The sequence below is a fragment of the Salvelinus namaycush genome, chromosome 16, assembly GCF_016432855.1.
Source record: "Salvelinus namaycush isolate Seneca chromosome 16, SaNama_1.0, whole genome shotgun sequence".
NCBI lineage: Eukaryota > Metazoa > Chordata > Actinopteri > Salmoniformes > Salmonidae > Salvelinus > Salvelinus namaycush.
In genome coordinates this window covers 47,117,149-47,144,053 of record NC_052322.1, presented here as the reverse complement: position 1 = coordinate 47,144,053, position 26,905 = coordinate 47,117,149, and the positions used below count along the sequence as shown (strand labels likewise).

General features: G+C 41.7%; 1 protein-coding gene across 1 annotated transcript; it reads left to right on the top strand.

The window, feature by feature from the left end:
- Positions 1-2,786: 2,786 nt before the first annotated feature.
- On the top strand, positions 2,787-26,268 carry LOC120061709 (proteoglycan 4-like). Its single transcript, XM_039011604.1, has 2 exons — positions 2,787-2,871; positions 25,223-26,268. The coding sequence occupies exons 1-2, from the start codon at positions 2,787-2,789 to the stop codon at positions 26,266-26,268; spliced, it is 1,131 nt and encodes a 376-aa protein (XP_038867532.1).
- Positions 26,269-26,905: the final 637 nt, after the last annotated feature.

Sequence of the window (26,905 nt, the reverse complement as noted above, 5' to 3'; positions counted from 1 at the left end):
ATGCTTCTATTTCTTGTTTCCTCTACAGTTCTTGTGCAATCTGTTGGATAACACCTGTAGCGTCTCATTAGTTTCTCAACTATGTACAGTTTCCCCTGAAACTGATCTAGTATGATATCAACCTGTTACATTATTTATTTGTTTTGTTCGATTGACTGTACTGTTGTGATGAAGTCTGTTCCCAGCGTACGTACCGTAGCCTGTTCTAATAGGATATTCCCCCTGTTACTGTGAAACAGGGAACACACCAGACCAACGGATGCTTAAAATCAGCTCTGTGGCCGTGGCGTGTTAGCGCTGCTGTAACCGATGTGAAATGGCTAGCTAGTTAGCGGTGGTGCGCGCTAATAGCGTTTCAATCGGTGACGTCACTCGCTCTGAGATCCTTGAAGTAGTTGTTCCCCTTGCTCTGCAAGGGGTCGCGACTTTTGTGGAGCGATGGGTAACGATGCTTCGAGGGTGGCTGTTTGTTGATGTGTGCAGAGGGTCCCTGGTTTGAGGCGAGGAGAGGGACGGAAGTTATACTGTTACACTGCTGTGGTTCAACGTGTAGAATCACCGGGAAATGACCTGACGGCCGATAGTCTGTTCGGATGCGATAGTGTGGTCATCCGCTGCTTTTAAGATTTCGTCGGTTTTTCTATGTAATATTTATTACTATTAACTGGCTAGATCGTTTATTAATCTTATGATTTTTTACCTTTGGGAAAGATTTGATTTGATAGATAGGGAATTAAAACACAAGAGAAAATGTATGGAGTCCAAAAAAACGTTTCACACTGGATATTGTGATTTATGCAACAAGCTCTCACAGTCTCACATCAGAATTAGACGTTTATCTATGTTTCTCAACCGTCAAAATTTAGAAGTTATTTCAAACGTTACATTTTTAAGTGTTTACGGTTAAGATTTAACTCCAAACGGTTAAGGTTAGGCATTAACTCCAAATGGGGTTATGGTTTGGGATAGGCTTAAAGCAAAACCCTCAAAAACAACTTTCTATCACTGGATTTGAACTTGCAACCTTTGGAATCGGAGGGTTACGCCCCATCCGCTAACGCCGTCTACAACGCTCTAGCAAAACCAAAAAACCTACTTGAAGGTAGCAGCGCTCACTGTTACCCCCTAGTGGCCGGTTTCCACATCATCTCCCGTCACACTCAGACATGGATCGACACTGGCTTGTATCACGGGTGATCTGACTGGATTTTTGACCTCGAAATAGTTCCCAATATTGGCCATATTTTATCACCCCTATAGTCTAGTTACCCATCCTCTTAGCCTCCTATGTTCCTCCCAACAAATTCTTATTTACAATGACGGCCTATACCCCCCCTGGGGCCAAACCCTACCACGGACGACGCTGGGCCAATTGTACGCCGTCCCTATGGGACTTCCAATCACGGCCGGTTGTGATACAGCCTGGAAACGAACCAGGGTCTGTAGTGACGCCTCTACCACTGAGATGCAGTCCCTTAGACCGTTGTGCAACTCGGGAGCCTGAAGACCTTCCAATGTTCCTTCAGAGCCCTGCTGCCTCTCTCTCCATGAGGTATGTGTGTATAAATGGATTCCCAACCCCCTGGAGTAACCACGCTGAGACCATTTCGCTCTTATGTCTCATACTTAAACACAGCCATCTGGTGTGGAGGACTGGGAGAGCCTCTGTTTCTGTTCCCAATGTCCCCTCCTCTCCTTACCTCTCCTCTCCTCCTTTCTCCTCTCCTCTCCTCTCCTCTCCTCTCCTCTCCTCTCCTCTCCTCTCCTCTCCTCTCCTCTCCTCTCCTCTCCTCTCCTCTCCTCTCCTCTCCTTACCTCTCCTCTCCTCTCCTCCTTTCTCCTCTCCTCTCCTCTCCTCTCCTCTCCTTACCTCTCCTCTCCTCTCCTCCTTTCTCCTCTCCTCTCCTCTCCTCTCCTCTCCTCTCCTCTCCTCTCCTCTCCTCTCCTCTCCTCTCCTCTCCTCTCCTCTCCTCTCCTCTCCTCTCCTTACCTCTCCTCTCCTCTCCTCCTTTCTCCTCTCCTCTCCTCTCCTCTCCTCTCCTCCTCTCCCCTCTCCTCCTTTCTCCTCTCCTCTCCTCTCCTCTCCTCTCCTCTCCTCTCCTACCCTCCCTCCTTTCCCCTCTCCTCCTTTCTCCTCTCCTCTCCTCTCCTCTCCTCTCCTTACCTCTCCTCTCCTCTCCTCTCCTCTCCTCTCCTCCTTTCTCCTCTCCTCTCCTCTCCTCTCCTCTCCTCTCCTCTCCTCTCCTCTCCTCTCCTCTCCTCTCCTCTCCTCTCCTCTCCTCTCCTCTCCTCTCCTCTCCTCTCCTCACCTCTCTTCTCCTGTCTTCTCTACTCTCCAGGTCAGTTGCCCCTGCCCTTAACAGCACCACGAAGACACACACACACACACACACACACACACACACACACACACACACACACACACACACACACACACACACACACACAGACACACACACACACACACACACACACACACACACACACACACACACACACACACACACACACACACACACACACACACACTTCCAGTCATCAGCACTCATCTCCATTAGACCAATTAACCAATGCGAAGTGACATTCAACAGCTGCCAGAACACTCTCTGTCTGTCTGTCTGTGTGTGTGTGTGTGTGTGTGTGTGTGTGTGTGTGTGTGTGTGTGTGTGTGTGTGTGTGTGTGTGTGTCTGTGTGTGTGTGTGTGTGTGTGTGTGTGTGTGTGTGTGTGTGTGTGTGTGTCTGTGTGTCTGTGTGTGTGCGTCTGTGTGATGACAGGAAGCAGGTCATGAGGGGGAAACTGGATTTCACCAGCCAGCTGTTCTTCATCAACCTGGCCATATTCCCCACCAGTCGACACCACAACGTCCTATGTAACCCTACATCACCATTACTGGAAATTGGCTGGCTTTTTCACAGTACATATTGCATATACTTCTTCTTGTTCTTCTTGTTTTGCTTCTTCTCACCTTTGTCTCCTCTCTCCTCTTCTCTTATCTCCTATTCTCTTCTCTCCTATTCTCTTCTCTCCTTTCTCTCCCTTTCTCTTCCTCTTCTTCTCTTATCTTATCTCCTATTCTCTTTTCTTCTCTCCTCTCTCTCCCTTTCTCTTCTTTTCTCTCCTCGTCTCTTATCTCCTTTCCTCTCTCTTCCTCTTCTCTTATCTCCTCTTCTCTTATTTCCTCTTCTCTTATTTCCTCTTCTCTTATCTCCTATTCTCTTATCTCCTTTCCTCTCTCTTCCTCTTCTCTTATCTCCTTTTCTCTCCTATTGTCTTTTATTCTTCTGTTCTCTCCAGGTCACCCCCCACCTCAACATCGCCACAAAAACACACACAAACGCACACACACACACACACACACACACACACACACACAGAAACACACACACACACACACACACACACACACACACACACACACACACACACACACACACACACACACACACACACACACACACACACACACACACACACACACACACACACACACACACACACACACACAGAAGAAAATATGAAAAGAGAAGAGAAGTCTGCTGTTCATCATCAGCCTGGACATATTACCCACAATGCCAGAAACAGAACACTTACAACACCCTCCATTTGGCAAATCAGACCATAACTCTATCCTCTTGCTTCTTGCTTGCAAGCAAAGACTCAAACACAAATGACTGATAAAGCAGATGCTAAGCTACAGGACGGTTTCGCTGGCACCGATTGGAATACGTGCCCTAAAACCGTAAGGTCAAAAGAAAATGCTTCAAAGTAAGTAACTAACCATAGTTCCTTCCCACAATATATATTTTTATGTGCCTGAATACATGATATACATTCTGTATTATGATGGCATTGAGGAGTTTACCACATCAGTCACTGACTTCATTAAAACCTGATGAGGACCAGGGGGTGCTATTTTCACTTTTGGGGAAAATCGTATGATATTTAAACGGCCTCGTACTCAATTCTTGCTCGTACAATATGCATATTATTATTACTATTGGATAGAAAACAGTCTCTAGTTTCTAAAAGCGTTTGAATTATTTCTCTAAGTGAAACAGAACTCTTTTTACAGACATTTTCCTATCCGGAAGTGAGATTTCCAAATGCGAAGTCTCTCTTTAAGACCTTGTCTATAAAAGGGCATGTCACTTATGACTGTAGAAACACGTCATACGCCTTCCCCTGGGTGTCATGCGGAAGTGAGAGCAGAAATGAGTTGATTATCTCGTTCAGGGGTTGTATACAACCTCTTGGAGTGAGAAGTGCGCACTTTATTTTTTTTGGAAGGCGCGAAGTTGGATCTGGAGTAGCCTCCTGGAAAACCGTCGTTATAGGTGAATATGATCTCTGGCTTCGATTTTATTTGATACATGTCACAATATCATCCTAAAGTATGTTTTTTCAATATACTTTAATTATATTATTGAAATGTATTCTGGACTTTAGACGTGATGCGACGCAAGAATTTTGTCAAGACGGAGAGGTTAGCACAGCACGGCCAGTGTGCTTGCTAATTCAAGAGGGAAATCGTTCGTTCTGGTTCCAAATAAAGACGGTTCTGAACAAAGGACCCCTTGGAGAACATTCTGATGGAAGATCAACAAAGATAAGGACCCAATTTGGGATACTATTTCATATATCTGTCGAACTGTGCTATCGCTAGCGTTTGACTAGAATCAATGCTGCTGTGTGTTAGCTATTGTAGTAAGCTAATATAACGATATATTGTGTTTTCGCTGTAAAACACTTCAAAAATCGGAAATATTGGCTGTATTCGCAAGATATTTGTCTTTCATTAGCTATCCACCATACATTTTTCTGAAATGTTTTATGATGAGTAATTAGGTAGTTGACGTTGGTGTCTGTATTTACTCTGGCTACTCCCATGCGATTTCTGACTGTAGCTATGATGGTAGCTATGATGGTAGCAGTAATGTAAAACTGATTTATAGCTAAAATATGCACATTTTTCGAACAAAACATAGATTTATTGTGTAACATGTTATAGGACTGTCATCTGAGGGAGTTTTTTCTAGGTTATTTAGGTTGGTTCTAGGTTAGTTAGGTTAGCTTTGTGCATGCTACTTGCATGCTACCGTTGCTGTGAAAAATGTCTGTCTGTCTTTTGTATTTGGTGGTGAACTAACATAAATATATGTGGTGTTTTCGCTGTAAAACACTTCAAAAATCGGAAATATTGTCTCTATTCACAAGATCTTTCTCTTTCATTAGCTATCCACCATATATTGTTCTGAAATGTTTTATGATGAGTATTTCGGTATGTCACGTTGGTGTCTGTAATTATTCTGGCTGCTTTCGGTGCAATTTCTGATTGTAGCCGCAATGTAAACTATGATTTATACCTGAAATATGCACATTTTTCGAACAAAACATAGATTTATTGTATAACATGTTATAATACTGTCATCTGATTAAGTTGTTTCTTGGTTTCTTTGGTTTGTTCTAGGTTAGTTTGGTTGATTTTGATTTTGCTACCTGTGCTGTGAAAAATGTCTGTGCTTTTTTCTATTTGTTGGTGAGCTAACATAAATATATATTGTGTTTTCCCTGTAAAACATTTAAAAAATCGGACATGTTGGCTGGATTCACAAGATCTGTATCTTTCATTAGCTGTATTGGACTTGTTAATGTGTGAAAGTTAAATATTTCTAAAAAAATATTTTTTGAATTTCGCGCTCTGCCTTTTCAGTGGAATGTGGGAGGAGTTCCGCTAGCGGAACGGGGGAGTGAGACAGGTTAATAAGTGCATCAACGACGTCGCCCCGACAGTGGCAGTACGTACATACCACAGGAAACAGCCACACTGAGCTAAAGGCTAGAGCTTCTGCTTTCAAGGAGCGGGACACTAATCCGGATGCTTATAACATTCTTGTAAAACTTTAGTGCAGCTTTTGACAATATTGATCATAGTTTGCTGCTGGAAAAGCGTTTGTGTTATGGCTTTACACCCCCTGCTATATCATGGATAAAGAGTTACTTGTCTAACAGAACACAGAGGGTGTTCTTTATTGGAAGCCTATCAAATATAATCCAGTTAGATTCAGGAATTCCCCAGGGTAGCTGTTTAGGCTCCTTGCTTATTAAAATTTTTACTAACAACATGCCACTGACTTTGAGTAAATCCAGAGTTGCTATGTATGCGGATGACTCAACACAATACACGTCAGCTACTGCAGTGACTGAAATGACTGCAGCACTAAACAAAGAGCTGCAGTTAGTTTCAGAGTGGTTGGCAAGGAAAAAGTTAGCCCTAAATATTTCTAAAACTAAAAGCATTGTATTTGGAACAAAACACTCACTCACAAACTAAATATTGTAATAAATAATGTGGAAATTGAGCAAGTTGAGATGACTAAACTGCTTGGAGTAACACTAGATTGTAAACTGTCATGGTCGAAACATATTGATACAACAGTAGCTAAGATGGGGAGAAGTCTGTCTATAATAAAGCAATGCTCTGCCTTCTTAACTTCTTGCGACTACAGGGGGTGCTGTTCCGAATTAGCATTTTGTCGTCTCCAAATTAAACTGCCTAGTACTCAATTCTTGCTCGTACAATATGCATATTATTAATTATATTGGATAGAAAACACCTTCTAGTTTCATACAACGTTGAAATGATGTCTGTGGGTGACCCAGAACTCTTTCTACAGCGAAATCCATGACAGACAGTGAAAGGTCTGAGAGCGAAGCTCTGGTTTCAGATCAGTTTTTAAGGTCTCTGTCTATCCTATGGAACGACACGAACTGCACCCGCCTTCCCCTGGATGTCAGTAACCAATGAGAAGTGGAATGGGCCTTCTCCGTAGCTCTCAGAGGTTATAAAAGACCAAGGAGTGAGAGTAGCCCCCCTTTCGACGCTCGCCCTTACGCAGGAAGGGACCTCCGGACGCCATTTTCACAGGCTCGGTTATCAACTTGAAATGTATCCGTCTGTAATTTAATTCGATATAGGACTTAGAAACATCATAAGGTAGTTAATTTAAACCGTTTTATAGCAATTTATATCCGTTTAGTGCGATTTTGAGGAATTTCTTTGTTGTGCACTCTGAAACTTTGGACACGTTTTGGGGTCCCGTTCGATCGTTAGTGGATATTTCGAAGGACAGAGGACATCTATCGACCAAAAGACGTTTATAACATAGAAAGGATACATTGCCCAAGAATATGATGGAAGAACAGCTCAAAGTAAGCAATATTTAATATGATAAATTGTTGTTCTGTCGAAATATTTTAAACGCATATTTCGCCATTTTGTTTGGTATAGCTTCACTTGGCGAACCCTGTATTGAAAAGTAAGGATAATTTTACAAATGTAAATCAGCGGTTGCATTAAGAACTAATTTGTCTTTCGATTCCTGTCAACCCTGTATTTTTTAGTCAAGTATATGATTAGCTTTCAATTAAACTAGATCACTCTGATAGATGACGTCAGACATATTGAGGCTTGATTTCCTAGTATTTTTATTGTGTAACCACGGTTTTGTATGGCTAAATATGCACCTTTTCGAACAAACTGTATATGTATGTTGTAAAATGATGTTACAGGAGTGTCATCGGAAGAATTCTGAGAAGGTTAGTGAAAAAATTAATATCTTTTGGCGGTGATTACGTTATAGCGCTCTTTGGCTGGAATCGATGCTCTGGTAACGTTTGCACATGTAGTATGCTAACTTATCGATTTATTGTGTTTTCGCTGAAAAACGCTTAGAAAATCTGAAATATGGTCTGAAATCACAAGAACTGGGTCTTTCCATTGCTATGCTTTGTCTATTTTTATGAAATGTTTTATGATGAGTAAATTGGTCATACACGTTGCTCTATCTAGTAATTCTAGTCGATTTGTGATGGTCGGTGCAATTGTAAACTGTGATTTCTACCTGAAATATGCACTTTTTTCTAACAAAAACTATCCTATACCATGAATATGTTATCAGACTGTCATCTGATGGGTTTTTTTATAGGTTATTGGCTATCAATATCTTAGTTGAGCCGAATTGGTGATAGCACCTGAAGGAGTAAGAAACTGATGGAGTTAGAATAGTGGTGTATTTTGCTAACGTGTTTAGCTAATAGATTTACATATTTTGTCTTCCCTGTAAAACATTTTAAAAATCTGAAATGGTGGCTTTATTCACAAGATCTGTATCTTTCATCTGGTGTCTTGGACTTGTGATTTAATGATATTTAGATGCTACTATCTACTTGTGAAGCTATGCTAGCTATGCTAATCAGTGTGTGGGGGGTGGGGGGTGATCCCGGATACGGGGTTGAGGTTCGGTAAAGGTTAACACCATCAACAAGGCAGTTCCTACAGGCCCTAGTTTTGTCACACCTTGTCTACTGTTCAGTCGTGTGGTCAGGTGCCACAAAAAATAAAATTGCAATTGGCTCAAAATGGGGCAGCACGGCTGGGGCTTGGATGTACACAGAGAGATAATATTAATAATATGCATGTCAATCTCTCCTGGCTGAAAGTGACTTCATCACTACTTTTATTTATGAGAGGTATTGACATGTTGAATGCACAGAGTTGTCTGTCTAAACTACTGGCACACAGCTCGGACAACCATGCATACCCCACAAGACATGCCACAAGAGGTCTCTTCACAGTCCCCAAGTCCAGAACAGACTATGGGAGGCACACAGTACTACATGGAGCCATGACTACATGGAACTCTATTCCATATCAAGTAACTGACGCAAGCAGTAAAATTTGATTTAAAAAAACAGATAAAAAAACATCTTATGGAACAGCAGGGACTGTGAAGCAACACAAACATTGGCACACACACACACACACACACACACACACACACACACACACACACACACACACACACACACACACACACACACACACACACACACACACACACACACACACACACACACACACACACACACACACTATACATACACATGGATTTAGTAATGTAGATATGTGGTAGTGGTGGAGTAGGGGCCTGAGGGAACACGTGAATGTATTTTAATGTTTAAAAATGTTATAAACTGCCTTAATTTTGCTGGACCCCAGGAAGAGTTGCTGCTGCTTTGGCAGCAGCTAATGGGGATCCATTATAAATACAAACACAAACATAAATAAGAAATCTCGCTATGACCTACGAAAAGCCATCAAACAGGATAAGATTCAATTCAGGACTAAGATTGAATCCTACTACGCAGTCTCTGACGCTCAACAGATTTGGCAGGGGTTGTACACTATCACGGATTAGAAACCCAGCCGTAAGCTGCCCATTGACGCTGAAGTCTACATACACTTAGGTTGGAGTCATTAAAACTTTTTTTTCAAACACTCCACAAATTTCTTGGTAACAAACTATAGTTTTGGCAAGTCGGTTAGAACATCTACTTTGTGCATGACACAAGTCATTTTCCCAACAATTGTTTACAGACAAATTATTTCACTTATAATTCACTGTTTCACAATTCCAGTGGGTCAGAAGTTTACATACACTAAGTTGACTGTGCCTTTAAACAGCTTGGAAAATTCCAGAAAATTATGTCATGGCTTTAGAAGCTTCTGATAGGCTAATTGACGTCATTTGAGTCAATTGGAGGTGTACCTGTGGATGTATTTCAAGACCTACCTTCAGTGCCTCTTTGCTTGACATGGGAAAATCAAAAGAAATCAGCCAAGACCTCAGAAAAACAGAATTGTACACCTCCACAAATCTGGTTCATCCTTGGGAGCAATTTCCAAATGCCTGAGGTACCACGTTCATCTGTACAAACAATAGTACGCAAGTATAAACACCATGGCACCATGCAGCTGTCATACCGCTCAGGAAGGAGACTCGTTCTGTCTCATTGAAATGAACGTACTTTGGTGCGAAAAGTGCAAATCAATCCCAGAACAACAGCAAAGGACCTTGTGAAGATGCTGGAGGAAAACCGGTACAAAGTATCTATATCCACAGTAACATGAGTCCTATATCGACATAACCTGAAAGGCCGCTCAGCAAGGAAGAAGCCACTGCTCCAAAACCGCCATAAAAAAGCCAGACTACAGTTTGCAAATGCACATGGGCACAAAGCTCGTACTTTTTGGAGAAATGTCCTCTGGTCTGATGAAACAAAAATTGTACTGTTTGGCCATAATGACCATCGTTATGTTTGGAGGAAAAAGGGGGAGGCTTGCAAGCCGAAGAACACCATCCCAGCCATGAAGCACGGGGTTGGCAGCATCATGTTGTGGGGGTGCTTTGCTGCAGGAGGGACTGGTGCACTTCACAAAATAGATGGCATCATGAGGAAAGGAAAATGATGTGGATATAATGAAGCAACATCTCAAGACATCAGTCAGGAAGTTAAAGCTTGGTCACAAACGGGTCTTCCAAATGGACAATGACCACAAGCATACTTCGAAAGTTGTGGCAAAATTGCTTAAGGACAACAAAGTCAAGGTATTGGAGTGGCCATCACAAAGCACTGACCTCAATCCCACAGAAAATGTGTGGGTAGATCTGAAAAAAGCATGTGCAAGCAAGGAGGCCTACAAACTTGAGTCAGTAACACCAGCTCTGTCGGGAGGAATTGGCCAAAATTCACCCAACTTATTGTGGGAAGCTTGTTGAAGGCTACACGAAATGTTTGACCTAAGTTAAACAATTTAAAGGCAATGCTACCAAATACTAATTGAGTGTATGTAAACTTCTGACCAACTGGGAATGTGATGAAAGAAATAAAAGCTGAAATAAATAATTCTCTCTATTATCTTTCTGACATTTCACATTCTTAAAATAAAGTGGTGATGCTAACTGACCTAAAACAGGGAATATTTACTTGGATTAAATGTCAGGAATTGTGATAAACTAAGTTTAAATGTATTTGGCTAAGGTGTATGTAAACTTCCGACTTCAACTGTATATATATTCATTAGATTGGAATGTTCTTCTCTTCTCAAACATCTCTGCTTTACCCCTATGGCACGTCCCTGTTAAAAGTTCTTCTGGCTGCAAGCCCGAAGCCGGGCACAATATGACAACAGCCACTTCAAGTGCAGGGCGCGAAATTCAAAATATATTTTTTAGAAATATTTAACTTTCACACATTAACAAGTCCAATACAGCATTTGAAAGATAAACATCTTGTGAATCCAGCCAACATGTCCGATTTTTTAAATGTTTTACAGCGAAAACACCACGTATATTTATGTTAGCTCACCACCAAATACAAAAAAGGACAGACATTTTTCACAGCACAGGTAGCATGCACAAAACCAACCTAACTAACCAAGAACCAACCAAACTAACCAAGAAACAACTTCATCAGATGACAGTCTTATAACATGTTATTCAATAAATCTATGTTTTGTTCGAAAAATGTGCATATTTGAGCTATAAATCAGTTTTACATTGCAGCTACCATCACAGCTACCGTCAGAAATGGCACCGAAGCAGCCAGAGTAATTACAGACACCAACGTCAAATACCTAAATACTCATCATAAAACATTTCTGAAAAATACATGGTGTACAGCAAATGAAAGACAGGCATCTTGTGATTCCAGCCAATATTTCCGATTTCTTAAAGGATATCTGTAGTTAGTGAGTTATTATTTGTATTTTTCCACATACATTATATATCCTGAGATGTTTTAGTACACAGATTTTAAAAAATCTTGAAGGAGGCATTGAATTTTTAACATTGGTCAGGTGCAGTGTGTCTGTTTGAAGTGTATACAAATAAGGAATACAAATGGCATTTTCAACACAAAACTGTTTCTTCTTCTCAAGACCAGAAGAGAAGTAGTCAATTTCTCCTCAACCATGAAATACTATCATGCATGTTGTTGATGTTAGTTCTGTGTGTTAAATTAAAGGGAAAATCTTTGTTTTGAGCAACCTGCAGCTTTTCTAGGTCTTTATTTGCTGCACCATATTACCAGACACTAATCAAGATGGAACAAGACCAGAGCCTAAAGTTTATCTTTGTGTCAAAAATGCAGAACATCTTCTTTTTTTAACAGACCTCTCCCCATCTTCACATCAACTTTGTCAATATGACTTGACCGTGATAACTGGCTATTCAGTGTTTCTCCTATGAGTTCAGCTTCTTCAATTGTTCAATGGTCAAACCGTTAATGCACGACTCCAGTTGACTGTTAGTTCTAAGATAATGTTTTGAACCAAATACAATCCTTTTGGTTTTACATTTAGGACCAGTTTATTGTTAATTACCCATTCTGCCACTCGCTGTAACTCCTTGCTCTGAGACTCAGTGAGCTCACTGGCTATAGGTGCTGATGTGTACAGTGTGCAATCATTAGCATACATAATTGTTTTTGATTTTTGTAAATCAAGTTGCAAATAATTTGTAAAAATAGAGAAGACTAACGGCCCAAGGCAACTGCCCTGAGGGACACCGCACTGTACATATCTGATGTTAGAGAAGCTTCCATTTAAGAACACTCTCTGGGTTCTATTGGTTAAGTAACTCTCCAACTATGGCAGGTGAAATAAAGCCATAACAAGTGAGTTTTTTCAATAGCAATTTATGATCAGTAACATCAAAGGCTGCATTGAAATCTAACAAAACAGCTCCAACTATCATCTTATTATCCATTATTTAGCCAATAATCAGTCATCTAAGTCAGTGCAGTACAAGTTGAGTGCCCTTTAAACAATGACACACAATGATACAGTGCATTCGGAAAGTATTCAGACCCCTTGACTTTTTCCACATTTTGTTACGTTACAGCCTTATTCTAAAATCGATTAAATTGTTTTTTCCCCTCATTAATCTACACACAATACCCCCATAATGATGAAGCAAAAACAGGTTTTTTAGAAATGTTTGCAGATTTATTACAAATAAAATAAATATATCCCATTTATGAAAAGCCAACTGACATTTACTCCTGAGGTTCTGACTTGTTGCACCCTCGACAACTACTGTGATTATTATTATTTGACCATGCTGGTCATTTATGAACATTTGAACTTCTTAGCCATGTTCTGTTATAATCTCCACCCGGCACAGCCAGAAGAGGACTGGCCACCCCTCATAGCCTGGTTCCTCTCTAGGTTTCTTCCTAGGTTTTGGCCTTTCTAGGGAGTTTTTCCTAGCCACCGTGCTTCTACACCGGCATTGCTTGCTGTTTGGGGTTTTAGGCTGGGTTTCTGTACAGCACTTTGAGATATCAGCTGATGTAAGAAGGGCTATATAAATACATTTGATTTGATTTGATTTACATAAGTATCTATATAAGTATTAAAATGGCCGCCATGACAACTTATATTTACACCCCCCTTTGTTTTTACATTGCTGCTACTCGCTGTTTATTATCTATCCATAGTCACTTTACGCATATGTCACGATCGTCGTCCTCCTCATCTGAGGAGGAGTAGTAAGAAGGATCGGAGGACCAAAATGCAGCGTGATGATTATCCATTTTAATTAGAAAACTTGAAAACAAACAACAAAACAATAAACGGACAAACGAACAAAAACACAACAGTCCCGTATGGTGACATACAAAAAGACACAGAAACAGGAACAATCACCCACAACCCACAATGACAAAACAGGCTACCTAAATGTGGTTCCCAATCAGAGACAACGACTAACACCTGCCTCTGATTGAGAACCATATCAGGCCAAACACATAGAAATAGACAAACTAGACATACAACATAGAATGCACACTCATATCACACCCTGACCAAACAAAACATAGAAACATACAAAGCAAACTATGGTCAGGGCGTGACAGCATACCTACATGTACAACTGACCAAGACTAACCTATACCCACATTGACTCTGTACCGGTACCCCCTGTATATAGCCTCGTTATTTTTATTTTATTGTGTAACTTTTTATTTTACTTTAGTTATTTAGTAAATATTTTCTTAACTCTATTTCTTGAACTGCATTGTTGGTTAAGGGCTTGTAAGTAAGTATTTCCCTGTAAGGTCTACACCTGTTGTAATCAGCGCATGTGATAAATAACATTTGATTTGATTTGACATTCAGACCCTTTACTTTGTTGAAGCACCTTGGGTGCGATTAAAGCCTTTAGTCTTCATGGGTATGATGCTGCAAGCTTGGCACAGCTGTATTTGGGGAGTTTTTCCCATTCTTCTCTGCAGATCCTCTCAAGCTCTGTCACAATCATCTCCAACTTTGTCAGGTTGGATGGGGAGCGTCGCTGCACAGCTATTTTTAGGTCTCTCCATAAATGTTAGATCGGGTTCAAGTACGGGATCTGGCTGGGCCACTCAAAGACATTCAGAGACTTGTCCCGAAGCCACTCCTGCAATGTCTTGGCTGTGTGCTTAGGGTCATTGTCCAGTTGGAAGCTGAATCTTCTCCCCAATCTGAGGTCCTGTGCGCTCTGGAGCAGGTTTTCAATAACTTCTCTAGGGTATGTGGGATGGTAGCATCTCACCTCGTCAACAGCCAGTGAAATTGCAGGGCGCCAAATTCAAAACAACAGAAATCCCATAATTAAAATTCCTCAAACATACATGTATTTTACACCATTTTAAAGATACACTTGTTGTAAATCCAGCCACAGTGTCCGATTTCAAAAAGGCTTTACGACGAAAGCAAACCTAAGGGTTATGTTAGGTCAGAGCCAAGTCATAGAAATACACAGCCATTTTTCCAGCCAAAGAGAGTCACAAAAAGCAGAAATAGAGATAAAATGAATCACTAACCTTTGATGATCATCAGATGACACTCATAGGACTTCATGTTACACAATACATGTATGTTTTGTTCGGTAAAGTTCATATTTATATCCAAAAATCTGAGTATACATTGGCGCGTTATGTTCAGTTGTTCCAAAAACATCCGGTGATTTTGCAGAGAGCCACATCAATTTACAGAAATACTCATAATAAATGTTGATGAAAATACAAGGGTTATACATGGAATTTTTAGATCCACTTCTCCTTAAACCTGTTATGGCTGCAAGGGGCAGTATTGAGTAGCCAGTTAAATCGTGCCCATTTCAAACGGCCTCGTACTCAATTCTTGCTCGTACAATATGCATATTATTATTACTATTGGATAGAAAACACTCTCTAGTTTCTAAAACCGTTTGAATTATTTCTCTGAGTGAAACAGAACTCATTCTGCAGCACATTTCCTGACCAGGAAGTGGAATGTCAGAAATCGATGCTCTGTTCAACTTCCTGCCTATACATGGGCATGACACGTAAGAGTCTACGTACACTTCATACACCTTCCCCTGGTTGTCAAGAGGCGGTGAGAGAAGAAATTTCGTGTTTATCTTGGTCTGAGGTGGAATAAAAGCTCTTTGTTTGACGTGACCGTCCATATCCTGTTTCTGGAGCGCGCGAAAGAGGACATGGATTTGCCTTCTGTTTAGCTGTCGTTATGAACGACTAACATCTCCGGGATAGATTTTATTTGATACATGTGACCATATCATCGTAAAGTATGTTTTTTCAATATAGTTTCATCAGATTATTGAAACATTTTCGGGAGTTTTGCCGTGTTCCGTTCTCTGACTTTGTTGATGTTGGAGAACTTTGTGACACTTGGCAAGTGCGCTTCCTAAATCGAGAGGGAAAATGAAGGTTCTAAATCCAAACACCGACTGTTCTGTACAAAGGACACCTTGTCCAACATTCTGATGAAAGATCAGCAAAAGTAAGAAACATTTTATGATGCTATTTCATATATCTGTCGAACTGTGTACTAGTCGTGGGCGGCCAACGTTTTGGCTACTCTAAGCTATACCGAAGCTGCATAACGTAATGAAGTTATTTTTAGAATTCTAACACTGTGATTTCATTAATAACTAATGGATCTATCATTTCCTATACAACATGTATTTTTTAGTTATGTTTATGAATAGCTATTTGGTCAGAATATGTGTGTCAGAAAAAGTGTCAGTAAAATATCCGAACGTTGTGGGAAATAGTAGCTACGTTAGCATAATGGGTAACCACTGATTTCAGCTCTAAATATGCACATTTTTGAACAAAACATAAGTGTATGTATAACCTGATGTTATAGGACTGTCATCTGAGGAAGAAAATCAAGGTTAGTCAAAAATTATATATCTTTTGCCTGTTTGTTACGATCGCTTACTTTTGCTACTGGGAAATTGCTTGTGTTTTTGGCTATTGTGGCTACGCTAATATAACGCTATATTGTGTTTTCGCTGTAAAACACTTGATAAATCGGAAATATTGTCTGGAATCACAAGATGCCTGTCTTTCAATTGCTGTACACTATGTATTTTTCAGAAATGTTTTATGATGAGTAATTAGGTATTTGACGTTGGTGTCTGTAAATATTATGGCTGCTTTCGGTGCAATTTCTGATTGTAGCTGAAATGTAAACTATGATTTATACCTGAAATATGCAAATTTTTGGAACAAAACATATGCTATACAATAAATATCTTATCAGACTGTCATCTGATGAAGTTGTTTCTTGGTTAGTGGCTATTTATATCTTTATTTGGTCGAATTTGTGATAGCTACTGATGGAGTAAAAACCTGATGGAGTAAGAAAAGTTGTGTCTTTTGCTAACGTGGTTAGCTAATAGATTTACATATTTTGTCTTCCCTGTAAAACATTTTAAAAATCGGACATGTTGGCTTGATTCACAAGATGTGTACCTTTCATATGCTGTATTGGACTTGTTAATGTGTGAAAGTTAAATATTTAAAAAAAATATCTTTTGAATTTCGCGCCCTGCACTTTGAGCTGGCTGTTGTCATAAGTGTACCGGTGTCGGGCTTGCACGCCAAACAGGTTAAGTGTTTTACAGTGAAAACACAATATAGCATTATATTAGCTTACCACAATAGCCAGAAACACAAGCCATTCCCCAGCAGCAAAAGTTAGCGATCGTAACAAACCAGCAAAGGATATATAATTTTTGACTAACCTTGATAAGCTTCATCAGATGACAGTCCTATAACATCAGGTTATACATACACTTATGTTTTGTTCGAAAATGTGCATATTTAGAGCTGAAATCAGTGGTTATACATTGTGCTAACGTAGCATCTTTTTCCCACAACGTCCGGATATTTTTCTGGCACTCACATATTCTGACCAAATAACTATTCATAAACATAACTAAAAAATACATGTTGTATAGGAAATGATAGATACACTAGTTCTTAATGCAATCGCCGTGTTAGAATTCTAAAAATAACTTCATTACGATATGCAGTTTACGTTATGGCGAGAGCGTGCCCAAAACCTGGCCGCAAACTACTAGTACAACATGTTCGACAGATATATGAAATAACATCATAAAATGGGTCCTACTTTTGATGATCTTTCATCAGAATGTTGTACAAGGGGTCCTTTGTCGGGAACAATCGTTGTTTGGATTTAGAATGTCCTCTTCTCCAGTCAATTAGCACGGAAAGCTAGCAAAGTGGCGCTAAGCTCTCCTTCGTGAACAAACGCAGACAACGCAACACGCCTAACGTCCCGAAAAAATTTCAATAATCTAATAAAACTATATTGAAAATATGTATCAAATACATGTATCAACAACATGTATCAAATAAAATCAAAGCCGGAGATATTAGTCGTCTATAACGACAGCTGTACAGAAGGCCAAACCAGGTCCCTTCACGCGCTCTCCAGAAAACAGGAAACTGGTGACACGTCATACAAAGAGCATTTATTCGACCCCAGATCAAGTTATACACTCAATTTCTTCTCTCACTGCCTGTCGACATCTAGTGGAAGACGTATGAAGTGCATGTATACTGATATATATCAAGGACATTTATAGGCACTCCCTAGAACAGAGCATCGATTTCAGATTTTCCACTTCCTGTCAGGAAGTTTGCTGCAAAATGAGTTCTGTTTTACTCACATAAATAATTCAAACGGTTTTAGAAACTAGAGAGTGTTTTCTATCCAATAGTAATAATAATATGCATATTGTACGAGCAAGAATTGAGTACGAGGCCGTTTGAAATGGGCACCTTTTATCCGGCTACTCAATACTGCCCCTGCAGCCCAAACAGGTTAATTACATCATTATTGAGAGAGAGAGAGAGAGAGAGAGAGAGAGAGAGAGAGAGAGAGAGAGAGAGAGAGAGAGAGAGAGAGAGAGAGAGAGAGAGATGTTTGAGCGGCAGCTGATCCTCCTGCATCGGTCATTTATCTTCTCCTCTCCATCAATGCATACGTCCCAAAGGGCACCATATTCCCTATAAAGTGCACTACGTTTGACCAGATCCATTTGTCCAAAAGAAGTGTACAAAAAAAACAACAATTGTGTCATTAGGGAAGCAGCGAATGACTCATCCTCCTTCAGCCAACCCTCTTCATCACCGCTGCCCCAAGGGCTTCTGGGTAATAGAGCTTTAGGCTCTCAAAGGACCTCAGCCCCCTCACTGCCCTAATGTAACACGCACACACAAACCACAGCTGCTTTGTTCGACTTCAGTAGGGCCTTTCATATCATTGATCATAACATATTGCTGAAACACCGTCGGTGTTATGGACAGTTACCTATCTAATAGAACAGGAGTTGTTTTCTTTAATGGAAGCTTCTCTAGTGTAAATTCGGGCTGTGTGTGGTGAACAGGCATGGCAGCCGGATAGAGCAATTATTGTTTTCAGTTTTTTTTTTATATATTTTTTTTTACGAATGACCTTACACTGACCTTGAATAAAGCCTGTGTGTCCCCTGAAACAGTCAAATAAATAACTGACACGCTTAGGATCTCCAGTCAGTTTCAGAATGGGTAACTAGCAATACCCTAAAAAAGATAAAAGAATAACTAAATAAATAACTGACACGCTTAGGATCTCCAGTCAGTTTCAGAATGGGTAACTAGCGATACCCTAAAAAAGATAAAAGAATAACTAAATAAATAACTGACACGCTTAGGATCTCCAGTCAGTTTCAGAATGGGTAACTAGCAATACCCTAAAAAAGATAAAAGAATAACTAAATAAATAACTGACACGCTTAGGATCTCCAGTCAGTTTCAGAATGGGTAACTAGCAATACCCTAAAAAAGATAAAAGAATAACTAAATAAATAACTGACAGGCTTAGGATCTCCAGTCAGTTTCAGAATGGCTAACTAGCAATACCCTAAAAAAGATAAAATTATAACTAATAATAAATTAAAAGATAACTGATAGAATCATTTTTGGGGGGACAAAAAAATGAACCTTTTAGACCTCATTTAGGTCTATTATTGAATGAAGTGGCTGTTGACCGAAGTTGAGGAGACTAAAATGCTGGGTGTCAAGCTATTATGCTCAAAACATATAGACTCACTGGTTACTAAAATGGGGTGTTAAACAAATCAAAATATATTTTAGATTTTAGATTCTTCAAAGTAGCCACCCTTTGCCTTGATGATAGCTTTGCACACTCTTGGCTTTCTCTCAACCAGCTTCACCTGGAATGCTTTTCCAACAGTCTTGAAGGAGTTCCCACATATGCTGAGCACTTGTTGGCTGTTTTTCCTTCACTCTGCAGTCCAACTCATACCAAACCATCTCAATTGGGTTGAGATCGGGTGATTGTGGAGGCCAGGTCATCTAATCCAGCACTCCATCACTCTCCTTCTTGGTCAAATAGCCTGGAGGTGTGTTGAGTCATTGACATATTTCCACCTGTGTAATGTCCATTGCTTGTGTTTCTTGGCCCAAGCAAGTCTCTTCCTGTAATTGGTGTCCTTTAGTAGTGGTTTCTTTCCAGCAATTCAACCATGAAGGCCTGATTCACGCAGTCTCCTCTGAACAGTTGATGTTGAGATGTGTCTGTTACTTGAACTCTGTGAAGCATTTGGGCTGCAATTTCTGAGGCTGGTAACTCTGATGAACTTATCCTCTGCAGCAGAGGTAACTCTGGGTCTTCCTTTCTTGTGGCGATCCTCATGAGAGCCAGTATCATCATAGAGCTTGATGGTTTTTGCGACTGCACTTGAAGAAACTTTCAAAGTTCTTGACATTTTCCGTATTGACTGACCTTCACGTCTTAAAGTAATGATGAACTGTCATTTCACTTTCATTATTTGAGCTGTTCTTGCCATAATATGGACTTGGTCTTTTACCAGATAGGGCTGTCTTCTGTTTACCAACCCTACCTTGTCACAACACAACTAAATTGGCTCAAATGCAATAAGAAGGAAAGAAATTCCACAAATGAATTTTTAACAAGGCACACCTGTTAATGGAAATGCATTCCAGGTGACTACCTCATGAAGCTGGTTGAGATAATGTCAAGAGGGTGCAAAGCTGTCATCAAGGCAAAAGGTGGCTACTTTGTAGAATCTCAAATATAAAATATACTTGTTTAACACTTTCTGGGTAACTACATGATGTGTTATTTCATAGTTGTGATGTCTTCACTATTATTCTACGATGTAGAAAATAGTAAAAATAAAGAATAACCCTTGAATGAGTAGGTGTGTCCAAACTTTTGACTGGTACTGTATACTCCGGTCTCCATCATTGCTCGTCCTAATATTTCTATATTTCATAATTCCATTCTTTTTTACTTTTTAGATTTAGTGTGTATTCTTGTGTATTGTTAGATATTACTGCACTGTTGGCTCCAGGAACACAAGCATTTTCACTACACCAGGAATAACATCTGCTAAATATGTGTAATAACTTTTGATTTGATTTTGATTTGATTTGCCTCGGCAGCTAATGGGGATCCTAATTAAATACTAATACACACACACACGCACACACGCACACGTACACACACACACACACACACGGTCCCCTATTCCCTAATTAGTCATTAGGGTACTATTTTTGAGATAACTCCAGTCTCCTACTGAGTCAAACAAAAGCCACATCGTTGACTGACAGGTAAAACATGTTGATGTGGATTGATTTACAGCTTATGGTTAAAATAAAATACTTACCAATGATTTACCCTCCACACCCAAAGCCTTCTAGAACCACTGGAATGACTTCCTTATTTTGATCTGCATGCTGTACGGGGCGGGGCATAAGCAGTTCTCTGTCCACGGTCAATACACTGAGCATGTACAGTATATCACTAGACAGACAGACAGACAGACAGACAGACAGACAGACAGACAGACAGACAGACAGACAGACAGACAGACAGACAGACAGACAGACAGACAGACAGACAGACAGACAGACAGACAGAGAGAGACACACACACACAGACAGACAGACAGATAGACAGACAAACACACGCGCACACACACACACGCGCACACACACACACACACACACACACACACACACACACACACACACACACACACACACACACACACACACACACACACACACACACACACACACACACACACACACACACATCCTAATTAAATACTAATACACACACACACACACACACACACACACACACACACACACACACACACACACACACACACACACACACACACACACACACACACACACACACACACAGACAGACAGACAGACAGACAGACAGACAGACAGACAGACAGACAGACGTGGAGCGATCCAATCAGAACCTTTCATCACCCTGTGTACTCCCCCCACCATCCATCCTCCTGGAGATCATTGACTTCCTGTTGATTCTCTGCTCTCTAATTTGAAGGTGTTCCTAATGTTTTGATGAGGTTTTTTAGTAATAATTTAATACAATAAACAAAAACAATAAACAAAACAATAACAATAACAATAACAAAAACAAAAACAATAACAAAAACAAAAACAAAAACAAAACAATAACAATAACAATAACAAAAACAAAAACAAAAACAATAACAATAACAATAAACAATATCCTTTAGAAACAAATACATCCAACATGTGACCGTTTTCTAAAAATATAGGAATATATATTTTGTTAGCTGGCTATTTATTTTTCTATTTCTCTATTTTTATTTCACCTTTATTTAACCAGGTAGGCTAGTTGAGAACAAGTTCTCATTTACAACTGCGACCTGGCCAAGATAAAGCAAAGCAGTTCGACACGTACAACAACACAGAGTTACACATGGAATAAACAAAACATACAGTCAATAATACAGTAGAAAAAAGAAAACAAAAAGTCTATATACAGTGATTGCAAATGAGGTAGGATAAGGGAGGTAGGGCCATAAATAGGCCATGGTGGCGAAGTAATTACAATTTAGCAATTAAAACACTGGAATGGTAGATGTGTAGAAGATGGATGTGCAAGTAGAGATACTGGGGTGCAAAGGAGCAAGCAAAATAAATAAATACAGTATGGGGATGAGGTAGTTGGATCTGTAAGCTGCTCAGACAGCAGGTGCTTAAAGCTAGTGAGGAAGATAAGAGTCTCCAGCTTCAGTGATTTTTTGCAGTTCGTTCCAGTCATTGGCAGCAAAGAACTGGAAGGTGGCCAAAAGAGGAATTGGCTTTGGGGGTGACCAGTGAGATATACCTGCTGGAGCGCGTGCTATGAGTGGGTGCTGCTATGGTGACCAGTGAGCTGAGGTAAGGCGGGGCTTTACCTAGCAAAGACTTGTAGATGATCTGGAGCCAGTGGGTTTGGAGACGAGCGTGAAGCGAGGGCCAGCCAACGAGAGCATACAGGTCGCAGTGGTGGGTAGTATATGGGGCTTTGGTGACAAAACGGATGGCACTGTGATAGACTGCATACAATTTGTTGAGTAGTGTTGGAGGCTATTTTATAAATGACATCGCCGAAGTCGAGGATCGGTAGGATGGTCAGTTTCACGAGGGTATGTTTGGCAGCATGAGTGAAGGATGCTTTGTTGCGAAATAGGAAGCTGATTCTAGATTTAATTTTTAATTGGAGATGCTTAATGTGAGTCTGGAAGGAGAGTTTACAGTCTAACCAGACACCTAGGTATATGTAGTTGTCCACATATTGTAAGTCAGAGCCAACCAGAGTAGTGATGCTGGACGGGCGGGCAGATGCTGGCAGTGATTGAAGAGCATGCATTTAGTTTTACTTGTATTTAAGAGCAGTTGGAGGCCACGGAAGGAGACTTGTATGGCATTGAAGCTCGTCTGGAGGTTAATACAGTGTCCAAAGAAGGGCCAGAAGTATACAGAATGGTGTCGTCTGCGTAGAGGTGGATCAGAGAATCACCAGCAGCAAGAGCGACATCATTGATGTATACAGAGAAGAGAGTCGGCCCAAGAATTGAACCTAGTGGCACCCCCCATAGAGACTGCCAGAGGTCCGGACAACAGGCCCTCCGATTTGACACACTGAACTCTATCAGAGAAGTAGTTGGTGAACCAGGCGAGGCAATCATTTGATGTTGAGTCTGCCAATAAGAATGTGGTGATTGACAGGGTCGAAAGCCTTGGCCAGGTCAACGAATACGGCTAGTGTCCTTCCAGTCAATTAGAAAGGCCTGCTCGCTGAAGTGTTTTAGGGAGCGTTTGACAGTGATGAGGGGTGGTCGTTTGACCGCGGACCCATTACGGATGCAGGCAATGAGGCAGTGATCGCTGAGATCTTGGTTGGAAACAGCAGAGGTATATTTGGAGGGCAAGTTGGTTAGGATGATATCTTTGAGGGTGCCCGTGATTACAGATTTGGGGTTGTACCTGGTGGGTTCATTGATCATTTGTGTGAGATTGAGGGCATCAAGCTTAGATTGTAATGCTAAGCATGTCCCAGTTTAGGTCACCTAGCAGCACGAGCTCTGAAGGTATTTGGGGGGCAATCAGTTCACATTTGAGTCCAGGGCACAGCTGGGGACAGAGGGTGGCCTATAGCAAGCGGCAATGGTCAGAGACTTGTTTCTGGAAAGATGGATTTTTTAAAGTAGAAGCTCGAATTGTTTGGGTACAGACCTGGATAGTAAGACAAAACTCTGCAGGCTATCTCTGCAGTAGATTGCAACTCTGCCCCCTTTGGCAGTTCTATCTTGTCGGAAAATGTTATAGTTAAGGATGGAAATTTCAGGGTTTTTGGTGGACTTCCTGAGCCAGGATTCAGAGGTGTAGGTGTTCTAAAACGTTTGATCGGTACTGTATATAACTGAACACCGCTTCACATTAGTGGATTCGGTTACTTCAGCTGCACCTGTTGCTTACAGGTGTATACAATTGAGCACACAGACATGCAATCTCCATAGACAAACATTGACAGTAGAATGGCCTTACTGTCATAGTATGTCACCTTTCCAACAAGTCAGTTTATCAACTTTCCACCATGTTAGACCTGCCGCGGTCAACTGTAAGTGCTGTTATTGTGAAGTGGAAACGTCTAGGAGCAACAACGGCTCAGCCGCGAAGTGGTAGGCCACACAAGCTCACAGAACAGGACCGCCGAGTGCTGAAACGTGTAGCACATACAAATCGTCTGTCCTCGATTTCAACACTCATTACCAAGTTCCAAACTGCCTCTGGAAGCAACGTCAGCGCCAGAACTGTTCGTTAGGAGCTTCATGAAATGGGTTTCCATGGCCGAGCAGCCGCACACAAGCCATAGATCACCATGCGCAATGCCAAGCGTCAGCTGGAGTGGAGTAAAGCTCGCCGCCATTGGACTCTGGAGCAGCGGAAACGCTTTCTCTGGAGTGATGAATCACGCTTCACCTTGCAGTCTAACGGACGAATCTGGGTTTGGCGGATGCCAGGAGAATGCTACCTGCCCTGATGCATAGTGTCAACTGTAAAGTTTGGTGAAGGAGGAATAATGGTCTGGGGCTGTTTTTCATGGTTCAGACTAGGAGCCATTGAAGGGAAATCTTAACGCTACAGCATACAATGACATTCGAGACGATTCTGTGCTTACAACATTGTGGCAACAGTTTGGAGAAGGTCCTTTCCTGTTTCAGCATGACAATGCCCCCATGCACAAAGCGAGGTCTATACAGAAATCATTTGTCGAGATCGGTGTGGAAGAACTTGACTAGCCTGCACAGAGCCCTGACCTCAACCCCATCAAACACCTTTGGGATGAATTGAAACGCCGACTGCAAGCCAGGCCTAATCGCCCAACAACAGTGCCCGACCTCACTAATGCTCTTGTGGCTGAATGGAAGCAAGTCCTATCAGCAATGTTCCAATGCCTAGTTGTAAGCCCTCCCAGAAGAGTGGAGGCTGTTATGTCAGAAAAGGGGCGACCAACTCCATATTAATTCACATGATTTGTTTATATATATATATATATATATATATATATATATATATATATATATATATATATATATATATACTGTATATATATTTATTTTATATAATATATTTTTCTATTTTTTGAGGGGGGCACCCGGACAGCACCCAGATAGCACCCAGACAGCACCCAGACAGCCCCAGACAGCACCCAGACAGCCCCCAGACATCACCAAGACAGCCCCCAGACATCACCCAGACAGCCCCCAGACAGCCCCCAAACAGCACCCAGACAGCCCCCAGACATCACCCAGACATCACCCAGACAGCCCCCAGACAGCCCCCAGACAGTATTCAGACATCACCCAGACAGCCCCCAGACAGCCCCCAGACAGCACCCAGACAGCCCCCAGACAGCCCCCAGACAGTATTCAGACAGCACCTAGACAGTATTCAGACAGCCCCCAGACAGCTCCCAGACAGCCCCCAGACAGTATTCAGACAGCCCCCAGACAGTATTCAGACAGCCCCCAGACAGCACCCAGACAGCACCCAGACAGCCCCCAGACAGCCCCCAGACAGTACCCAGACAGCACCCAGACAGCCCCCAGACAGCCCCCAGACAGTATTCAGACAGCCCCCAGACAGTATTTCAGACAGCCCCCAGACAGCCCCCAGACAGCCCCCAGACAGTATTCAGACAGCCCCCAGACAGGCCCCAGACAGTATTCAGACAGTATTCAGACAGCCCCCAGACAGCCCCCAGACAGCATTCAGACAGCACCCAGACAGCACCCAGACAGCACCCAGACAGCCCCCAGACAGCATTCAGACAGCACCCAGCCAGTATTCAGACAGCACCCAGACAGTATTCAGACAGCACCCAGACACCCCCCAGACAGTATTCAGACAGCCCCCAGACAGCATTCAGACAGCACCCAGACAGTATTCAGACAGCACCCAGACAGCCCCCAGACAGCACCCAGACAGTATTCAGACAGCACCCAGACAGTATTCAGACAGCACCCAGACAGTATTCAGACAGCACCCAGACAGTATTCAGACAGCACCTAGACACCCCCCAGACAGCACCCAGACAGCATTCAGACAGCACCCAGACAGTATACAAACATCACCCAGACAGCACCCAGACAGCACCCAGACAGCACCCAGACAGTATTCAGACAGCACCTAGATAGCCTCAGACAGCACCCAGACAGCACCCAGACAGTATTCAGACAGCCCCCAGACAGCACCAAGACAGCACCCAGACAGCACCCAGACAGTATTCAGACAGCCCCCAGACAGTATTCAGACAGCACCAAGACAGCACCCAGACAGCCCCCAGACAGCACCAAGACAGCACCCAGACAGCACCCAGACAGCACCCAGACAGCCCCCAGACAGCACCCAGACAGTATTCAGACAGCCCCCAGACAGTATTCAGACAGCCCCCAGACAGTATTCAGACAGCACCTAAGCCAATAGTTGCATCCCACATTTCCTATGGGCCCTGGTGAAAAATAAATACAGAACAGGGATTATAGGGAATAATACATGTTTCTGTAAATACCCAGAAAGCCCTATAACTGGTCTGATCTGATCTGATCTGATCTGGTCTGGTCTGGTCTGGTCTTGTCTTGACTTGAACGGAAAGGTGCTTAAAACGGATGTCATTGTCTCTAGATATTTATATTCAGACCCTCTCTTCTCCTCCTTACCTCCCACACCACCACATTTTAATGGCTGTGTGTCTGTGTGTCTGTGTGTCTGTGTGTCTGTGTGTCTGTGTGTGTGTGTGTGTGTGTGTGTGTGTGTGTGTGTGTGTGTGT

Excerpts from the sequence above, each read along its gene's own strand:
- LOC120061709 (XM_039011604.1), top strand. The coding sequence starts at position 2,787 with ATGAGGGGGAAACTGGATTTCACCAGCCAGCTGTTCTTCATCAACCTG. Across the intron at positions 2,872-25,222 it reads TCGACACCACAACGTCCTAT|GGGGGCACCCGGACAGCACC; the intron begins GTAACCCTACAT and ends CTATTTTTTGAG.